Source organism: Scyliorhinus canicula, chromosome 2 (assembly GCF_902713615.1).
Source record: "Scyliorhinus canicula chromosome 2, sScyCan1.1, whole genome shotgun sequence".
Taxonomy (NCBI): domain Eukaryota; kingdom Metazoa; phylum Chordata; class Chondrichthyes; order Carcharhiniformes; family Scyliorhinidae; genus Scyliorhinus; species Scyliorhinus canicula.
Genome location: NC_052147.1, coordinates 154,683,362 through 154,700,339, shown reverse-complemented (window position 1 = coordinate 154,700,339; position 16,978 = coordinate 154,683,362). Strand labels below are relative to the sequence as shown.

Sequence of the window (16,978 nt, the reverse complement as noted above, 5' to 3'; positions counted from 1 at the left end):
CGCTGGGCAAGACGAATGGAAAACTAACTGGGACGGTCACCGGATCAGGATCTACTTGGACATTGGGGCTCACCTGTCCAAGCGCCAGAGTTCAACATTGCAAAGACAGCCCTGTATGAAAGCGCAGTATATTTTGGGATGCCGTACCCGGCCAAACTCTGGGTCACATTCTCGGGCAGGAAGCACTTTTTCATGGCCCCTGCGGACACGGACAAATTTGTCCTGGAGAACGGGCTGGAGAAACAGCAGCAGCAATAACGGTGAAAAGAGCACCCAAAGAGACTTCATTAATTTATTTAACCAATTTGAAGGACACTTCGCGTGGGACTGCATTGCCTCATTCGGAGGACAGGGGTCGCAGCAGAGGAAGGAAAGAATGCAAGAAAGAGTGAGGAAAACGGAAGGTGGGGAGAACAGATAACGGACAATGAACATAATAATAATCTTTACTAGTGTCACAAGTAGACTTACATTAACACATGCAATGAAGTTACTGTGAAAAGCCCCTAGTTGCCACACAGCGCCTGTTCGGGTACACAGATGGAGAATTCAGAATGTCCAATTCACCTAAAAAGCACGTCTTTCGGAACTCTTGGGAGGAAGGATACCGGAACACCTGGAAGATGGGTGGATACATAACCGACATCGGGGGTGGGTTGGGACCACACTCGCAGGAAAGCTAGCACTAGGAAGCGCAGGCAGTAGAGGCACTGCTTCGCATCTCCCATAATGGAAAGAGCATCCTGTAAGGTGGGGGGACACCAGGAGAAGAAATGGGGGGTGGAAGGAAACATGGGGGTGGAGATAGGGTGGGAAGAGAGAGAGAGAGAGAGAGTACCATAGGGGAAACACAGGAACAAGGATTGCAAGGGTTGTCTACAACAGGTCACATGTGGCGACTTGGAACACAAAGGAAGCACAAGCAAGCACTTTGTTGGTTCCCGAACAAAGGGAAGGGAAACCCCGAGTGCAGGGACTCGCCCACATGGCATTCACACATTTGACGTCTGTGTTGGGTGGCACCGGTACAAAGAGAAACTCCGGAGCGCAGGGGCCTGGCCTCATGGGGAGAACGGTGGCAGCGATCAGACAGATTCCCAGCGGACTTCGAGGAAAGATTTGCGACAGCACTGGCCCGCACCTGTTCACAGACTCGCTGGTGAGGGGTAGTGTGCCGCCTCCACCAGTACAAGCCTCAATCTCGCTGATACCCAAGAAAAAGAACCTGACCAGCCTGGTGGAGGAAGTCAAAAAGGACCTGCAGATGTGGGCAGTACGGTGGCGCAGTGGGTTCGCCCTGATGCCTCACGGCGCCGAGGTACCAGGTTCGATCCCAGCTCTGGGTCACTGTCCGTGCGGAGTTTGCATATTCTCCCCGTGTTTGCATGGGTTTCGCCCCCACCACCCAAAGATGTGCAGGGTAGATGGATTGGCCACGCTAAAATTGCCCTTTAATTGGAAAAAATGAATTGGGTACTCTAAAAAAAAATTTTTTTAAGGGCCTGCAGAGATGGGACACAATCCCTTGCAGGGAGTGTGCAGACGATCAAGATGAACTCACTGCCCAGGTTCCCCTTCAGATCCATACCGACCTATATCACAAAGGCCTGTGTGTGTGTGCGGGAGAATGAGAGCCATGGGGGGGCCTAGTCCAAACTGCAATATTACCACTGGACAGCTAATGCAGAAAGGGTAAATGGGTGAATAAAGGAGCCAGAAGCCAAATGGGTGAGAATGGCAGAGGACCCCTGCACGGGGAGACCTTTCTCCAGGCTTTGTGGTATCACAACAGCCAGATCTCTTCATGGGGAGGACGGCCCTTGCCTTTGCTTCCCTAATCACCCACCGGAGAATCCTGCTCGAATGACCATCAGCAGCACCACCCAAAGCTGCAGACTGGTTGTCTGACCTATCGGAATTTCTCCAGATGAAGAAACTTAAATTCACCATCCGGGGGTTGGAAGAGGGCTTCCACAAAACATGGGAGCCATTCACCCATTTGTTCGAAGACCTGTTTGTAGGCAACAGCCAATATGCCAGAGGAAGGGAGGGGGATGCCATGGTAAAACAACAAACACAAATGAAAGGTGGTGGTGGGGGGGGGAGAAGAGATAGAGAGGCACGGAGCCCAACCATGCCCCCAGAACATAACAAAATACACGGCATCGTTCCAAGTCTACAGGAACAGGATATAAGAACAGAGGAGGGAACAGGGCATGCCAGATGACTAGAAGGGGAGAGGTGTCACGAAGAAAATGGGGAGATGGCGCAGGGGACCCAGCTAGAACAAAACGCCTACTGGAAAACCTAAAACAAGCTGTAACTGTAGTAAATAGCGAAAGACAACCGATGTAAAGTAAAAAAACATTTTTAGAGTACCCAATTCTTTTTTTTCCATTTAAGAAGCAATTTAGCCTGACCAATCCAGCTACCCTGCACATCTTTGAATTGTGGGGATGGGACCTACACAAACAACAGGGAGAATGTGCAAACTCCACACGGACAACCAATGTAAATAATGGAAGGCGACCAATGTATATATTTTTGATTTTGATGTATGTTCACGCTTACCTTTGTTCTGTATATGAAAAATTCTTAATAAAAACATTTTTAAAAAATAAAATTTATTTTAAAAATATCAAAAGCCTTTGTGACAATAGACTTTGGAAACAGTCCCTTAGTTGTGCCCATTTTCATATACCATAGTGACAGCAGAAACAAATACAACATCCACCAACATAAACAATTTATAACTTCAATTGTTCATTAGTTCAAATCATTACATGAATTGTTCCACTTAAAGTATATAAACAAATATTTACAACCTGGTAATAACTAGGCAACTGCACTGAAATGACTTTGATTTTCAGTTCTACAATGAACATCAACAATGCTGTGCTTTCTTTATGAAGTCACATCATCCTGTCCATTGCTCACTGCAGTCAATTCCTCAAAAATAAAAACTTCAGATGAGGAGCTCCATCTTCTGGAATTGAGGGAAAAAGATCATGTCCTTCAGTTGGATTTTACCCTGAATAAAAATACCAAAATATTATCAAGCAAATATGATTCAACGCAGAGGCATACCTGAACTCGTCTTGTAGTTTCATTGTCTACAAAGATAAATATTTGTCTATTTTACAATTTGTTGATTTGGCTTCTAATCATCTTTGATAACTAAAATAAAAGCAAAATCCTGTGGATGCTGAAGATCGGAAACAAAGACAGACGATTCTGGAAATACTCGACAGTTCAGGAAGGATCTGTAGAGGGAGAAACATGTCCGTGTGGAGTTTGCACGTTCTCCCCATGTCTGCGTGGGTCTCGCCCCAGAACCCAAAGATGTGCAGTGTAGGTGGATTGGCCACGCTAAAAAATGCACCTTAATTGGATGTTTTTAAAAGATTCAATTACTATAAAATCATATTATATAAACAATTCACAGAAAAGCGGAGTTGAGATTACAACCAGATCAGTCAGGATCTTATTGAATGGCAGGGCAGGTTTTAAGGGCCGAAAGGCCCACCCCTGTCCCTATGAATTGTCTGTTCTCAGAAGAGCTTTGAGGGAATGTTATTTTTAAGTGCGCTGACCAGACCACGTGATAAAAATTATGATAGGAGTCCAGCCTACTTTTATTCACAATACAGTGGAAAGTTTACAATCTATGTTTTTCTTTTAAAGATATCTAAAAAATTGTGTTCATCCATCAGGATAGCATTACATCTAACAAATTCTCGATCTATAAGGCTTGTACTATGGGGTATTGTTGGTCAGATGTTATTCATAGCCCTCTCCCACATAATTTCAAAGCATTAAATTATATCACTTATGCGGTATCCTGCAAAGAAGCAAAGAATTTGTGAGGTAGATGTTTATTTTTTTTTTAAATTTAGAGTACCCAATTATTTTTTCCAATTAAGGGGCAATTTAGCATGGTCAATCTACGTACCCTGCACATCTTTGGGTTGTGGGGGTGAAACCCACACAGACACGGGAAGAATGTGCAAACTCCACACGGACAGTGACCTAGGGCCAGGATTCGAACCCGGGTCCTCAGCGCCGTAGGCAGCAATGCTAACCACTGTGCCACCGTGCTGCCCGTGAGGTAGCTGTTTAAATGTATGGACGCAAAATAGAAAATAAAAACACCAGTTTACATTTACATAGCATATTTAACATAATAAACATGAATGATGTTATCAGACATAAGCAGACACCAAGCCAGAGGATGAGATATTAGATCATAGAACATAGAGTGCAAAAAGAGGCCATTCGGTCCATCAAGTCTGCATTGACTCACGTAATTCCTCACTTCCACCCTACCCCCGTAACCCAATAACCCCTCCTAACCTTTTTGGTCACTAAGGGAAATTTATCATGGCCAATCCACCTAATCTGTACGTCTTTGGACTGTGGGAGGAAACTGAAGCATCCGGAGAAAACCCACGCAGACACAGGGAGAACGTGCAGACTCTGCACAGTGACCCAGCGGGGAATCGAACCTGGGACCCTGGCGCTGTGAAGCCACAGTGCTATCCACTTGTGCTACCGTGCTGCCCAAGGACAGCTAAACAAATATTAGTCAAAGAAGTGGGTTTTAATGAAGATTGTAAATTAAGGCAAATAGACTTAAGGAGGGACAAGACCATGAGAGAAGTAAAAAAAAAAAAAAATTAGGATTTGATTTTTAAATTATCAGCAGAGAGAGATCACAACCCAACGTAGATCGTAAGGACAAGGGCGATGGATAAACAGAGCTTGCAGCAGGGCAGGATACTAGCTGTTTTGGATCAGCTAAAACTATAAAATGTCAGGAATGGAAAGCCAGAACATTCAAGTAGCTCAGTCCGGAGGTAAAAAGGCATGCATAAGACTTTCAGCAACAGATGTATTGTGGCAGCAGGGGAGGGCAATGTTACAGAAGAGAAAATAGGCCAACTTGTGTTGGACAGAGCAAGGGATTGTGAGTTGAGCGAAGGATCATAATGGCTAGTCAACAGATTCAAACTAAAAGAGGCAGGGGAGAATCAGAGGTGTAGTTACAGAGCATGTGGCAGAGATCAATATCAATGGTTTTGGTCTTTCCAATGTTTAAGTGAAGGATGTTGCAGCCTGCGTTGGACAAGCAATCCCACACCACAGGTGTAATGGATGGCATGAGACAAATGGTGGAGAGGTCAAATCAGTGTCCTCAGTATAGGCAAGAATATGTGCTCAGATGGTGACACTGAGGGGCAGCATATAGTTGTGGAAGAGGTGGTCAAGAATAGATCAGTGAAGACTCCACAGATACAGGAGTGGACAGAGAAGCCATTGTGGTGATGTTACAATTATGATTGGATAGCTAAGAGTGGAGAACCACGTAAGGGTCCTTCGACCGAGTTGCCTTTAGAAGTGACTACAGTGACCATGCTTTAAAATTACTTTATTGCCTGTAAAGTACTTTATGATGTCCCGAGGTTGTGATGGGTGCTATGAATCTTTCTTTGATTTCAGTATAAAAGGGAATTCCGACACATCATTCCAGATACAATCTGTTCACCCAGATTATGTTATGCCTGCTTAAAGAACAAGATCTAACTGTAGTTCATAGGAGCTACATGTTTTCCTTTGACAGTTCTTGTATTCGGAACAAGATAAAAGTATCTGGAAAAGTTGAATTTTTGCACTGTGTGTTTAAAATACATTGAAATTGACAAAGGCACAAATTATAGTTTATGGAACAAACCTAAGTGAAATAAAAATGATTCCAATTGAGGAGTAAACACAAGAGATTCCAATTTCTTGATCAAACAAAAAACCTGGATATGTCAAACACTACACAATGCCATAACTGCTAAAATGTACCTGAATCTTCTAGATCTTCTCGGATTGATATTTTATATCAAGCACCAAGGAAGATATAGTAATTTGTGCGATATCTGATTGAAGTTCAAATGTAGAAGTAATTTATCTAGCTTTGATTTTCGGACTTCAGACAGAAAACAGAGCTCCAGAATCTTTAAATCCAAAAAAGATCACAAAAGGTGCAGGGGTAATTATTTTAACCTGAATGGAGATATGTTACAGTGTTATCCTGTAAGCAACTGTCAGTTTTCACACTCAGCAATATGATGGATAATCAGTTTTAAAGTAATCTCTTTTGATCGTGTTGATTGAGGAATAAATGTTGGCCAAGGCACCAGACGAATGTCCTGATCTTCTTGGAATATTCTCCATGGTATATTTTCAACCCACCTGAAAGTTCGACATAATCTCACTTTAACAATTTATCCAAAAAGCAGTTTCTTCAATAGTGAAGAGCTCCATCACTGTTGCACTAAAACATCCATCTGGGGATGTGCTCACATCCTCGGGGGTCATTTTAACTTTTATCCATGGCTTAAAAAGGGGCAATAATGCACGGATAGGCTATTTTACATCTCACTGGATTTTGAGTCAGAAGCAAGAGAGTTATCAGTGCCAAGCTGTCACATTAAGTAGTACAGCCAGAACTTATGGAGGTCTTGCGGTGGTATAGTTCCTTACCCTGCATTAACTGCAGATATCACAGTAGATAGTTTTAGTCACTAGATACAGCTGAAACTCACAACTGAGAATCACTGCAAATTTGGTGATTCAGAATCAATGAGGGCGATTCTCCGGCTGCGATGCACCCAGCGCAAATCTTGCTACATTGGGAAAATAACGGGAAAGCCCCAAAACGGGATTTACGTCAGGCACCATAGAGTGCACGATGCTCCCGGCGTGCTGCAGCTGACGTAATCTGGTTCAAACTCTTGCTGGGCACCCAGTATTCTCCTCTCTTCCCCCCCCTTGCTGACAGCATGAAGCCAGCAGAAATTCCCCTACTGGTCTCCAACACTGAAGGCCAGATGGTAGGGGGATTTTAGGACATCGGAGTCCCCGGGTGGTCAGGGACACGACGGGTATGTTAGCACTGTCAAGGTGCCAGAGGGGCAGGGTATGATTAGGCCCCACTCTCAGTGCCGGTGCAAATCATGCCCTTCTGCCAAAAAAATGACTAAATGCAGGAAGAGAGCAATGGGAATTGCTATTATTTGGGAGAATTCCATCCAATGTTTCCATTGTCACAGATAAATAATTTGAATTATGGAATGCGACCCTCAAAATACCAGTAAGAACTGTATTTTACTGATGTGGTAGCCCCAGTGACAACCCTGACTTATTATCCAGAAATTAAAAATACCGAACAAGAAAGAGTAATGCTTGCTTTTTCCCTGTGGAAGCTTATTAAATAGTTAATTTCTTGTTGTCACAGCACACGCATTTAAGGTTAAAGCTGCAGTTGGCTATATGGAACACATGACAGTCTGTCTGATGTTCAGAAGAATACAAGGTATTTGTGCCTTGAACCTGCTCTGCCAGTCAAGATCATGGCCGATTTGATTGTGGCCCAACTCCACTTTCCTGTCTGTGCACATAACCCTCAAATCCCTTGTCGATCAAAATTTTAACTCAGCCTTAAATATATTCAATGATGCAGCCTCCACTGCTCACTGGGGAAGAAAATTCCAAACACGAATCACCGGCTGAGAAGAACAAAGTCCTCATTTCCATCTAAAATGGGAGACCCCTCACAGCGACTGCGGCACTGAGGACCCAGGTTCGAATTCCAGCCCTGGGCCACTGTCTGTGTGGAGTTTGCACATTCTCCCCATGTCTGCGTGGAAACAGGGCGCTGGGGGGATACAAGATAGCCAGCAGGGAACTGAAGAAAGGGATTAGGACAGCTAAGAGCGGGCATGAAAAATCTCTGGCGGGTAGGATCAAGGGGAAAACCCCAAGGCCTTTTACACATATACGAGAAATATGAGGATGATTAGAGTGAGGATAGGTCCAATCAAGGACAGTAGCAGGAGATTGTGTATTGAGTCTGAAGAGATAGGAGAGGTCTTGAACGAGTACTTTTCTTCAGCATTTACGAATGAGAGGTGCCATATTGTTGGAGAGGACAGTGTGAAACAGACTGGTAAGCTCGAGGAGATGCTCGTTTGGAAGGAAGAGGTGTTGGGCATTTTGAAAAACTTGAGGATAGACAAGTCTCCCGGGCCTGTCGGGATATATCCAAGGATTCTATGGGAAGCAAGAGATGAAATTGCAGAGCCGTTGGCAATGATCTTTTCGTCTTCACTGTCAACAGGAGTGGTACCAGTGGATTGGAGAGTGGTGAATGTCGTGCCCTGTTCAAATAAAGGAATAGGGTTAACCCTGGGAATTACAGGCCAGTTCGTCTTACTTTGGTGGTAGGCAAAGTAATGGAAAGGGTACTGAGGGATAGGATTTTTGAGCATCTGGAAAGACACTGCTTGATTAGGGATAGTCAGCACGGATTTGCGAGGGGTAGGTCTTGCCTCACAAGTCTTATTGAATTCCTTGAGGAGGTGACCAAGCACGTGGATGAAGGTAAAGCAGTGGATGTAGTGTACATGGATTTTAGTAAGGCATTTGATAAGGTTCCACATGATAGGCTTATGCAAAAAGTAAGGAGGCATGGGATAGTGGGAAATTTGGCCAGTTGGATAACGAACTGGCTAACCGATAGAAGTCAGAGAGCGATGGTGGATGGCAAATATTCAGTCTGGAGCCCAGTTACCAGTGGCGTACCACAGGGATCAGTTCTGGGTCCTCTGTTGCTTGTGATTTTCATTAATGACTTGGATGAGGGAGTTGAAGGGTGGGTCAGTAAATTTGCAGACGATACGAAGATTGGTGGAGTTGTGGATAGTGAGGAGGGCTGTTGTCGGCTCCAAAGAGACAGATAGGATGCAGAGCTGGACTGAGAAGTGGCAGATGGAGTCACTGAAAAGTGTGAGGTTGTCCATTTTGGAAGGACAAATATGAATGCGGAATAAAGGGTTAACGGTAGGGTTCTTAGCAATGTGGAGGTGCAGAGAGATCTTGGGGTCCATGTTCATAGATCTTTGAAAGTTGCCACTCAAGTGGATAGAGCTGTGAAGAAGGCCTATGGTGTGCTAGCGTTTATTAGCAAAGGGATTGAATTTAAGAGCCGTGAGGTGATGATGCAGCTGTACAAAACCTTGATAAAGCCACATTTGGAGTACGGTGTGCAGTTCTGGTCGCCTCATTTTAGGAAGGACGTGGAAGCTTTGGAAAAGGTGCAAAGGAGATTTACCAGGATGCTGCCTGGAATGGAGAGTAGGTCTTATGAGGAAAGGTTGAGGGTGCTCGGCCTTTTCTCATTAGAACGGAGAAGGATGAGGGGCGACTTGATAGAGGTTTATAAGATGATCAGGGGAATAGAGTAGACAGTCAGAGATTATTTCCCTGTGTGGAACAAACCATTACAAGGGGACATAAATTTAAGGTGAATGGTGAAAGATATAGGGGGGATGTCAGAGGTAGGTTCTTTACCCAGAGAGTAGTGGGGGCATGGAATGCACTGCCTGTGGAAGTAGTTGAGTCGGAAACATTAGGGACCTTCAAGCGGCTATTGGATAGGTACATGAATTACGGTAGAATGATGGGGTGTAGATTAATTTGTTCTTAATCTAGGACAAAAGTTCGCCACAACATCGTGGGTCGAGGGGCCTATTCTGTGCTGTATTTTTCTATCTATGTTCTAACCCAAAGATTTCAGGTTAGGTGGATTGGCCACACTAAATTGCCTCTTAATTGGAAAAAAAAATTGGGTACTCTAAATTTATTTATTAAAAATTGGGAGACCCCTTATTTTAAATTGTGCCCCCTAGTTCTAGATTCCCCCATGAGGGGAAACATCCTCTTCGCATTCAAACTGTCAAGTCCCCTCAGAAACATATATATTCCAATAAGATCATAAGCAGAGGGATGAAGCTCTGTGTTAAATGACAAACTGAGTGTGATTATCCACATAAAATAGTTATTAAGAATGAAGAAAAATTAATACTTGCTGTGCAGAGAACTACATGGACAAAGTTCAACCTCCACTCATCACTTTCATATTTGATGGAAGTTAAGATCCAACAACTCATACAACCCAATGTGTTTCATATGACCACGTTAAAGCAAAACTTGACAGAAAGAGATATTAGGATAGATAACTAAAAACATGTTTAAAGAGACAAATCTTAAGGAATGCCTTAAAGGAAGAGAATGAGTTAGAAAAGTGAAGATGTAGGGAGGGAATTCCACAGCTTAGGGCCTTGGCAGCTGAAGGCATGGCCACAATGGCCACGAGACTAAAATCTGGAAGGCTCAAGAAGCCTAAATTTAAGGAGCAGAGATCTCGGAGGTACTGGAGATTAGAGGTAGGGGAGGGGCTGGCCATGGACAGAATTGAAAAAAAGGAAGAGAATGTTAAAAATTGGGTTTTAAAAATCTAAAAACTATTTTAATATGGTTCTAGGTGGATGTAGATCAGCTCAAGACTTGGTTCGAGTGAACATATAAACTAGGAGTAGGAGGCGGTTGCCCGGCCCCTCAAGAGTGCTCCGCATTCAATAAGATTATGGCTGATTGTAATCTCAGCCCTAAATTCCTGACAACCGCTGATAACTTTTCATCCCCTTGTTAATCCTGAATCTAGCTGGTTCTGCCTTAAAAATACTCAAAGACTCCATTGCCTTTTGAGGAAGGAGTTCCACAAACTCTCAAACCTCACAGAAATGCTATTCTCACTTCTGTCTTAAATGAGCCATCGCTTGCTTGACAGTGATCCCCTAATTTTAGATTCTCCCAGAAAAGAAAACATCCTGTCCACATCCACCCTGTCAATACCCCACCGGATCTAATAAATATCAATCAAGTCACCTCTTGATCTTATGAACTTTAGTGGATACAAACCTAACCACTCCAAACTTCACTCATAAAACAACCCGCTCAGGGCAACAGAGTTTGGGGTATCCTCAAGTTCGCAGAGAGCAGAATGAAAGTGGAGACAGACGTACAGAGGCCGACACTCGGAGGACGGCACTTCCACCATAAGACCACAAGACATAGGAACAGAATTAGGCCATTTGACCTATTGAGTCTGCTCCGCGATGCAATCATGGCTGACATTTTTCTCATCCCCATTCTCCTGCCTTCTCCCCTTATCAATCAAGAACCTATCTATCTCAGTGATTTGGCCTCCATCACCTTCTGCAGCAAAGAGTTCCACAGATTCACCATTCTCTGGCTGAAGAAATTCCTCCTCATCTGTTTTGAAGGATGGTCCCTTTGGTCTGACATTGTGTCCTCTGGTTCTAGTTTTTCCTACAAGTGGAAGCATCCTCTCCACGTCCACTCTATCCAGGCCCCACAGTATCCTGTAATTTCAATAAGATCCCTCCTTATCCTTCCAAACCAATGAGTACAGACCAGAGTCCTCAACCATTCCTCATATGACAAGCTCTTCATTCCAGGGATCATTCTTGTGAACCTCCTCTGGACCCTTTCCAAGGTCAGCACACCCTTCATTAGATACAGGGCCCAAAACTGCTCACAATCCTCCAAATAGGGTCTGACCAGAGCCTCAGAAGTACATCCCCGGTTTTGTATTCTAGACCTCTCGACATGAATGCTAACATTGCATTTGCCTTCCTAACTGCCGACTGAACATGCACGTTAACCTTGAGAGAATCTTGAACAAGGAATCCCAAGCCTCTTGAGCCCTGTTGAGAGCCCTGCACAACCAGGTATCCGAGGAGAAGCACTCTGCCATTCTTCGAGTGAAAAGGAAACCACCTTTCCAACCAAAACACAACAGCTGAGAAACCCACAAACACACGAGAGTGTGTCCCTGCCTCCAGGAGCCAGGGGATTAGAGCCATCCACACCGTCTTCATCAATCTTCCTGATGTCGGTGTTGTCTTTATTAAGGGGGGGGGGGAAGAGTCCCTAGCAACCAGGCAGCCGCCCGCCGTGCCCGGCCCCAGCCTCCCTCACTACCCCTCCCTCCCCCGGGCTCCAGCCTCCCCGGACCCCAGCCTCCTCTCTCCCCCGGGCCTGCCCTCTCCCCCTCACCTCGGTGAAGATGTCGTGCAGGTAGCGGAAAGGCGGTTTGCTGAGCAGCTTCTCCGTCAGCGGCGGCTTCTTGATCACTTTTCCCAGTGAGTCCTGGGTCCGCTTGACGAACGGGCCGCTCATGGCGCCTGTCTCCTGTCCCTCTCTACCTCACCCGGGGTTGGAGCGGGGGATTCGCCGATCGCCTCATCGACCCAAAATCAGGCGCCCGCTCCCGCACGGCCAACCGCCGCTTGCGTCACCGCGCGAGCCGGCCGCGACGTGACGCACTCGCCTAGCAACCGCCTGACCCGCCCGCCAGGGGACGCAATCGCTTAGCAACCACGTGACGTGACGGGCCTTCCGATCACGTAATATGCTGCCAGGTGACGCACTCGCCTAGCAACCGCCACAACAATTGCGGGGAGCCATGTGGCATCGTTAGTGGACCAGCGGCATGTGCTCTGGGCATTGCTGGTGCGAATCCCCCCTCCCCCCCCCCCCCCAGGTTTCTTTTGGCGGAATTGCAAACAGGATCAAAAGCTTCATTTTTTTTGTAATCCCATCTGGTTCACTAATGTGCCTTCCTATTAACTCCTGACATAGCAATCGGAAACGGGCCTTGCAACCCACTCAGTTCAAGGGCAATGAGAAATGGGCAACCAGACTCGGGAGACGGGCAAAAGGCACGAGAGGGTACAAATGGGAAGGACATTCCGTCCGCTTGTACCAAGACATTGGAGCAGACCTGGCCAAGCGTCGCGCCGAATTCAATAGTGCCAAATCCACCCTGTACAGAAGTGGGGTGCAGTTTGGCATGCTGTACCCTGCTAGCTATGGGTTATGTACCTGGGGTAGGAACATTATTTCGACCACATGCAGCAAGCCAACAAGTTTGTCCAGAAACACAGACTGGGCAAACAACGATAGAGTGCAATGGCCAGAACGCGGGCAGCAAAAGACGACAGGTACAGGGGTGAACACAGGAAAAAGCACGGAGGAATAAGCAGTTGGGGGTTAAAAAGGAGAACCGGGCTAATGGGGAGCCACTACACTAGCGAGTAAACTGCTGTATGGAAATACAGCGAAGGAGGAGGCCACAGCACGCCTCCCAGGAGGGAGGGAGAACCTGGCAGAAGGGAGGGGAAAGACAGAAATTCAGGGAAAACAAGGGGTAAAAAGAGGGGAGTTTGGGGTTCTAGAGAAGAATGGAAAGCCAAATAGGGAGAACATTAGGGCATGGGGGAACAGGGGGAGAAACAGGGAAGGGAGAGGGTAAAGCGCTGGCTGCAACAGACAACATGTGGAGATGGTGAAAAAGAGGAAGTAGTCAGTGGCCATTTTGAATGGCCTGTGAGCCAGGGCAGGCCCGAACGAACTGTGCCAGGCCTGCAAGGTGAGTATGGTTGACCCCACGGGAGCTGGGGGGGCAGTGGATGGGCAATCCGGATAGTAACATGGAACTTCAGCCGTCTCAATGGGCCAGTGAAGAGATCCAGAGTCCTAGCTCATATCAAGAGTCTGAGGATGGACGTAGCCTTCCTGCAGGAAACACACTTAAGAGAGAGGGACCGACACCGGGTAAGGAAGAGCTGGGTGTTCCCTTCATGTTTTGACACCAGGACAAGTAAGGTGGCCATAATAATCAACAAGGCTGTATTATTCATAGCCACCAGCACAGTGAGGGACCTGGGGGTGGGCAATGTGTGACCAGTAGTCTTGGTAAATATATATGTCCCGAACTGGAACAATGCAGAGTTCATCAAGAAAACAATGGGCGAGACCTCCGGTGACAGTGATGTGCTGAGCAGCCGTACATCAGGTGGTTCTCCTCCAGAACATAACCAAATAGGCACTTTTAGGTGAATTTTGTCTGAAAATTTGACAGCAACTCGCCCTTAATTGAGAAAGGAAAGGAATAGAGCCAGCATGCCAGCAAACGGGTGCACAAGAGGCTGATGGGACGGCAGGAGCGGAGGATAAGGACACAAGCAACAGGCGGATGAGCCACCGGACCCACGAGGCGATGAGGCCCTGGCCACCCAAGAGAGACGACCCGAGCATCAGCCCCCACCACCACTACCTGGAAGCGGATGGAAGGCATTCCTTATGAAGAAACTGACCACAATGAGAGGCAATAAAGGTCGAAATCCAGGTGACGGTTACAGAGGCGATGGTCTCCATGCAAACAGTGATCGAAGGACTGGGAAGAAGGCGGAAGCGCAAGAAAAAACAATCCAGGAGTTGGAGAAGGTGTCGACAGATGAGAGCGACGGGATCGTCAGCCTGGAAGCAGAAGTCAAAAGGTTGTTGGCGGCACAGGGGAGCTTGAAGGGGAAAATTGAGGACAAAGAGGATAGGTCCCAACGCCAGAACATTCAAATTGTGGGCTTGCCAGAGAGACCCGAGGGAAGAAAAGGTTCGTTTCCAGATTGGTTCAGCAGGTAAGGTGCAGGTTGAGGAAACCGCAAGCAGACACTTTGGAGGGTCCCTAAACAAAGGGAAACCCCCGAGTGCACGGGCGCACCCACATGGTGTACACACAGTTGACGGCCATGTTGGGTGCCACCTGGACAAAGGGAAATTCCGGAGCTCAGAGGCCTGGCTTTATGGTGAGAACGATGACCCTGGCCATTTTGGACGGTCCCCAAACGGAATGCAGGGGCGCATCCACCAGGTAAGTACGGTTGATCTCGCAGGAGAAAGGGGTCAAAAACCCCCACCAGGATTATCATCCGGAATGTCAGGGGACTTAACGGCACTGTGAAAAGATCCAGAGTCTTTGCCTACTTAAGAAGTTTGAAAGTCGATACAGTCTTCCTACTAGAGACAGACCTTTTTTTTTTAATTTAGAGTACCCAATTAGTTTTTTTCCAATTCAGGGGCAATTTAGTGCGGCCTATCCACCGAACCTGCACATCTTTGGGTTGTGGGGGTGAAACCCATGCAGACATGGGGAGAATGCAAAATTGGATTGGATTTGTTTATTGTCACGTGTACCGAGGTACAGTGAAAAGTATTTTTCTGCGGGCAGCTCAACAGATCATTAAGTACATGGGAAGAAAAGGGAATAAAAGAAAATACATAATAGGATAGGGCAACACAAGATATACAATGTAACTACATAAGCACTGGCATCGGATGAAGCATACAGGGTGTAGTGTTAATGAGGCCAGTCCATAAGAGGGTCATTTAGGGGTCTGGTGACAGTGGGGAAGAAGCTGTTTTTGAGTCTGTTCGTGCGTGTTCTCAGACTTCTGTATCTCCTGCCCGATGGAAGAAGTTGGAAGAGTGAGTAAGCCGGGTGGGAGGGATCTTTGATTATGCTGCCCGCTTTCCCCAGGCAGCGGGAGGTGTAGATGGAGTCAATGGATGGGAGGCAGGTTCGTGTGATGGACTGGGCGGTATTCACAATCTCTGAAGTTTCTTGCGGTCCTGGGCCGAGCAGTTGCCATACCAGGCTGTGATGCAGCCCGATAGGATGCTTTCTATGGTGCATCTGTAAAAGTTGGTAAGGGTTAATGTGGAGATGCCGAATTTCCTTAGTTTCCTGAGGAAGTATAGGCGCTGTTGTGCTTTTTTGGTGATAGCGTCGACGTGAGTGGACCAGGACCGATTTTTGGTGATGTGCACCCCTAGGAATTTGAAACTGCTAACCATCTCCACCTCGGCCCCGTTGATGCTAACAGGGGTATGTACAGTACTTTGCTTCCTGAAGTCAATGACCAGCTCTTTAGTTTTCCTGGCATTGAGGGAGAGATTGTTGTCGTTACACCACTCCACTAGGTTCTCTATCTCCCTCCTGTATTCTGACTCGTCGTTATTCGAGATCCGGCCCACTATGGTCGTATCGTCAGCAAACTTGTAGATGGAGTTGGAACCAAGTTTTGCCACGCAGTCCACACTCCACATTCCACGCAATCCACACGAACAGTGACCCAGGGCCGGGATTCGATCCCACGTCCTCAGCGCCGCAGTACCAGTGCTAACCACTGCACCATATGCCGCCCCCCCACAAGAGACAAACCGAGGGAGAAGGATCGACTGCGGGTAAAGAAGAGCTGGGTGGGACAGATGTATCACTTATGTTCCTACACCCTGGTGAGAAGGAATTTTCATTCTTTTCACCAATATACATACACTGGTTTGTCACGCAGAACAAGGCCAGCAGTGCGAGTTCAATACCCGTACCAGCTTGCCCGAACAGGCGGCAGAATATGGCGACTAGTGGCTTTTCACAGTAACTTCATATTTGTGACAATAAAAAATTATTATTATTGTTATTAAAGGGCAAAGACCCAGTAGAAAGTGAGTCATATAGGCCCATATCACAATTGAACACAGATGTGAAAGAATTGGCAAAGTTGTTGACGGGGAGGATGGAGGGTATGTCCCAGGGGTAGGTGCAGAAGATCAAACAGGCTTTGTGAAGGACAGACAGCTTGCGAGTAATATAAGAAGGCTATTGAATGTATTGATGAATCTGTTGAGGGACCTGGTACCAGAGGTAATGTGTCCATGGACGCAGAGAAGGCATTTGATCGGGGGGAGTGGCAGTACTTGTTCCAGGTTTTGGGAAGCTTTGGGTTTGGGCCGAGATTTGTGGCATGGGTGCGGTTGCAGTATGTGACACCGAAGGCGAGTGTGAGGACGAATAATATAAGATCGCGGAGCTCTGACTTACACAGGAGTACGAGGCAGGGATGTCCGCTGACACCGTTATTGTTTGCGTTGGCCAGAGAGCCATTGGCGATGGCTCTTAGGGGGTCGACGGAGTGGCGGGGGATTATGAGGGGACAGAAGGAGCATTGGGTGTCGCTCAATGCCGATGACCCGTTGCTGTATGTTTCGTATCCGCTGGGGAGTATGGAAAACGATTATGGGCCTGCTGGGGAGGTTTGGAGGGTTCTCAGGTATAAACTGAATGTAGGGAAAAGCCAGTGATTGAGGCAAATTTAGGGGGGATGTCATTTACGATAGCGAGAGTTAGGTTTAGGTATTTTGGGATTTAAGTAGCGAGGAAATGGAT

The 16,978-nt window shown here is 46.5% G+C and overlaps 1 protein-coding gene across 4 annotated transcripts in view; it reads right to left on the bottom strand.

Moving 5' to 3' along the window:
- Positions 1-12,231, bottom strand: part of traf3ip1 (TNF receptor-associated factor 3 interacting protein 1) — a 225,321-nt gene extending 213,090 nt beyond the window's left edge. For 2 of the 4 annotated variants that reach the window (XM_038788039.1, XM_038788053.1), the window contains exon 1: positions 11,971-12,230. In XM_038788039.1, the coding sequence (XP_038643967.1) occupies positions 11,971-12,093 (123 nt within the window). In that variant the 5' untranslated portion in view covers positions 12,094-12,230. Of the gene's footprint in view, positions 1-11,970 lie in introns of all 4 variants that reach the window. The other 2 variants (XM_038788046.1, XM_038788048.1) reach the window with 2 other exon arrangements.
- Between the last annotated feature and the right edge of the window lie 4,747 nt (positions 12,232-16,978).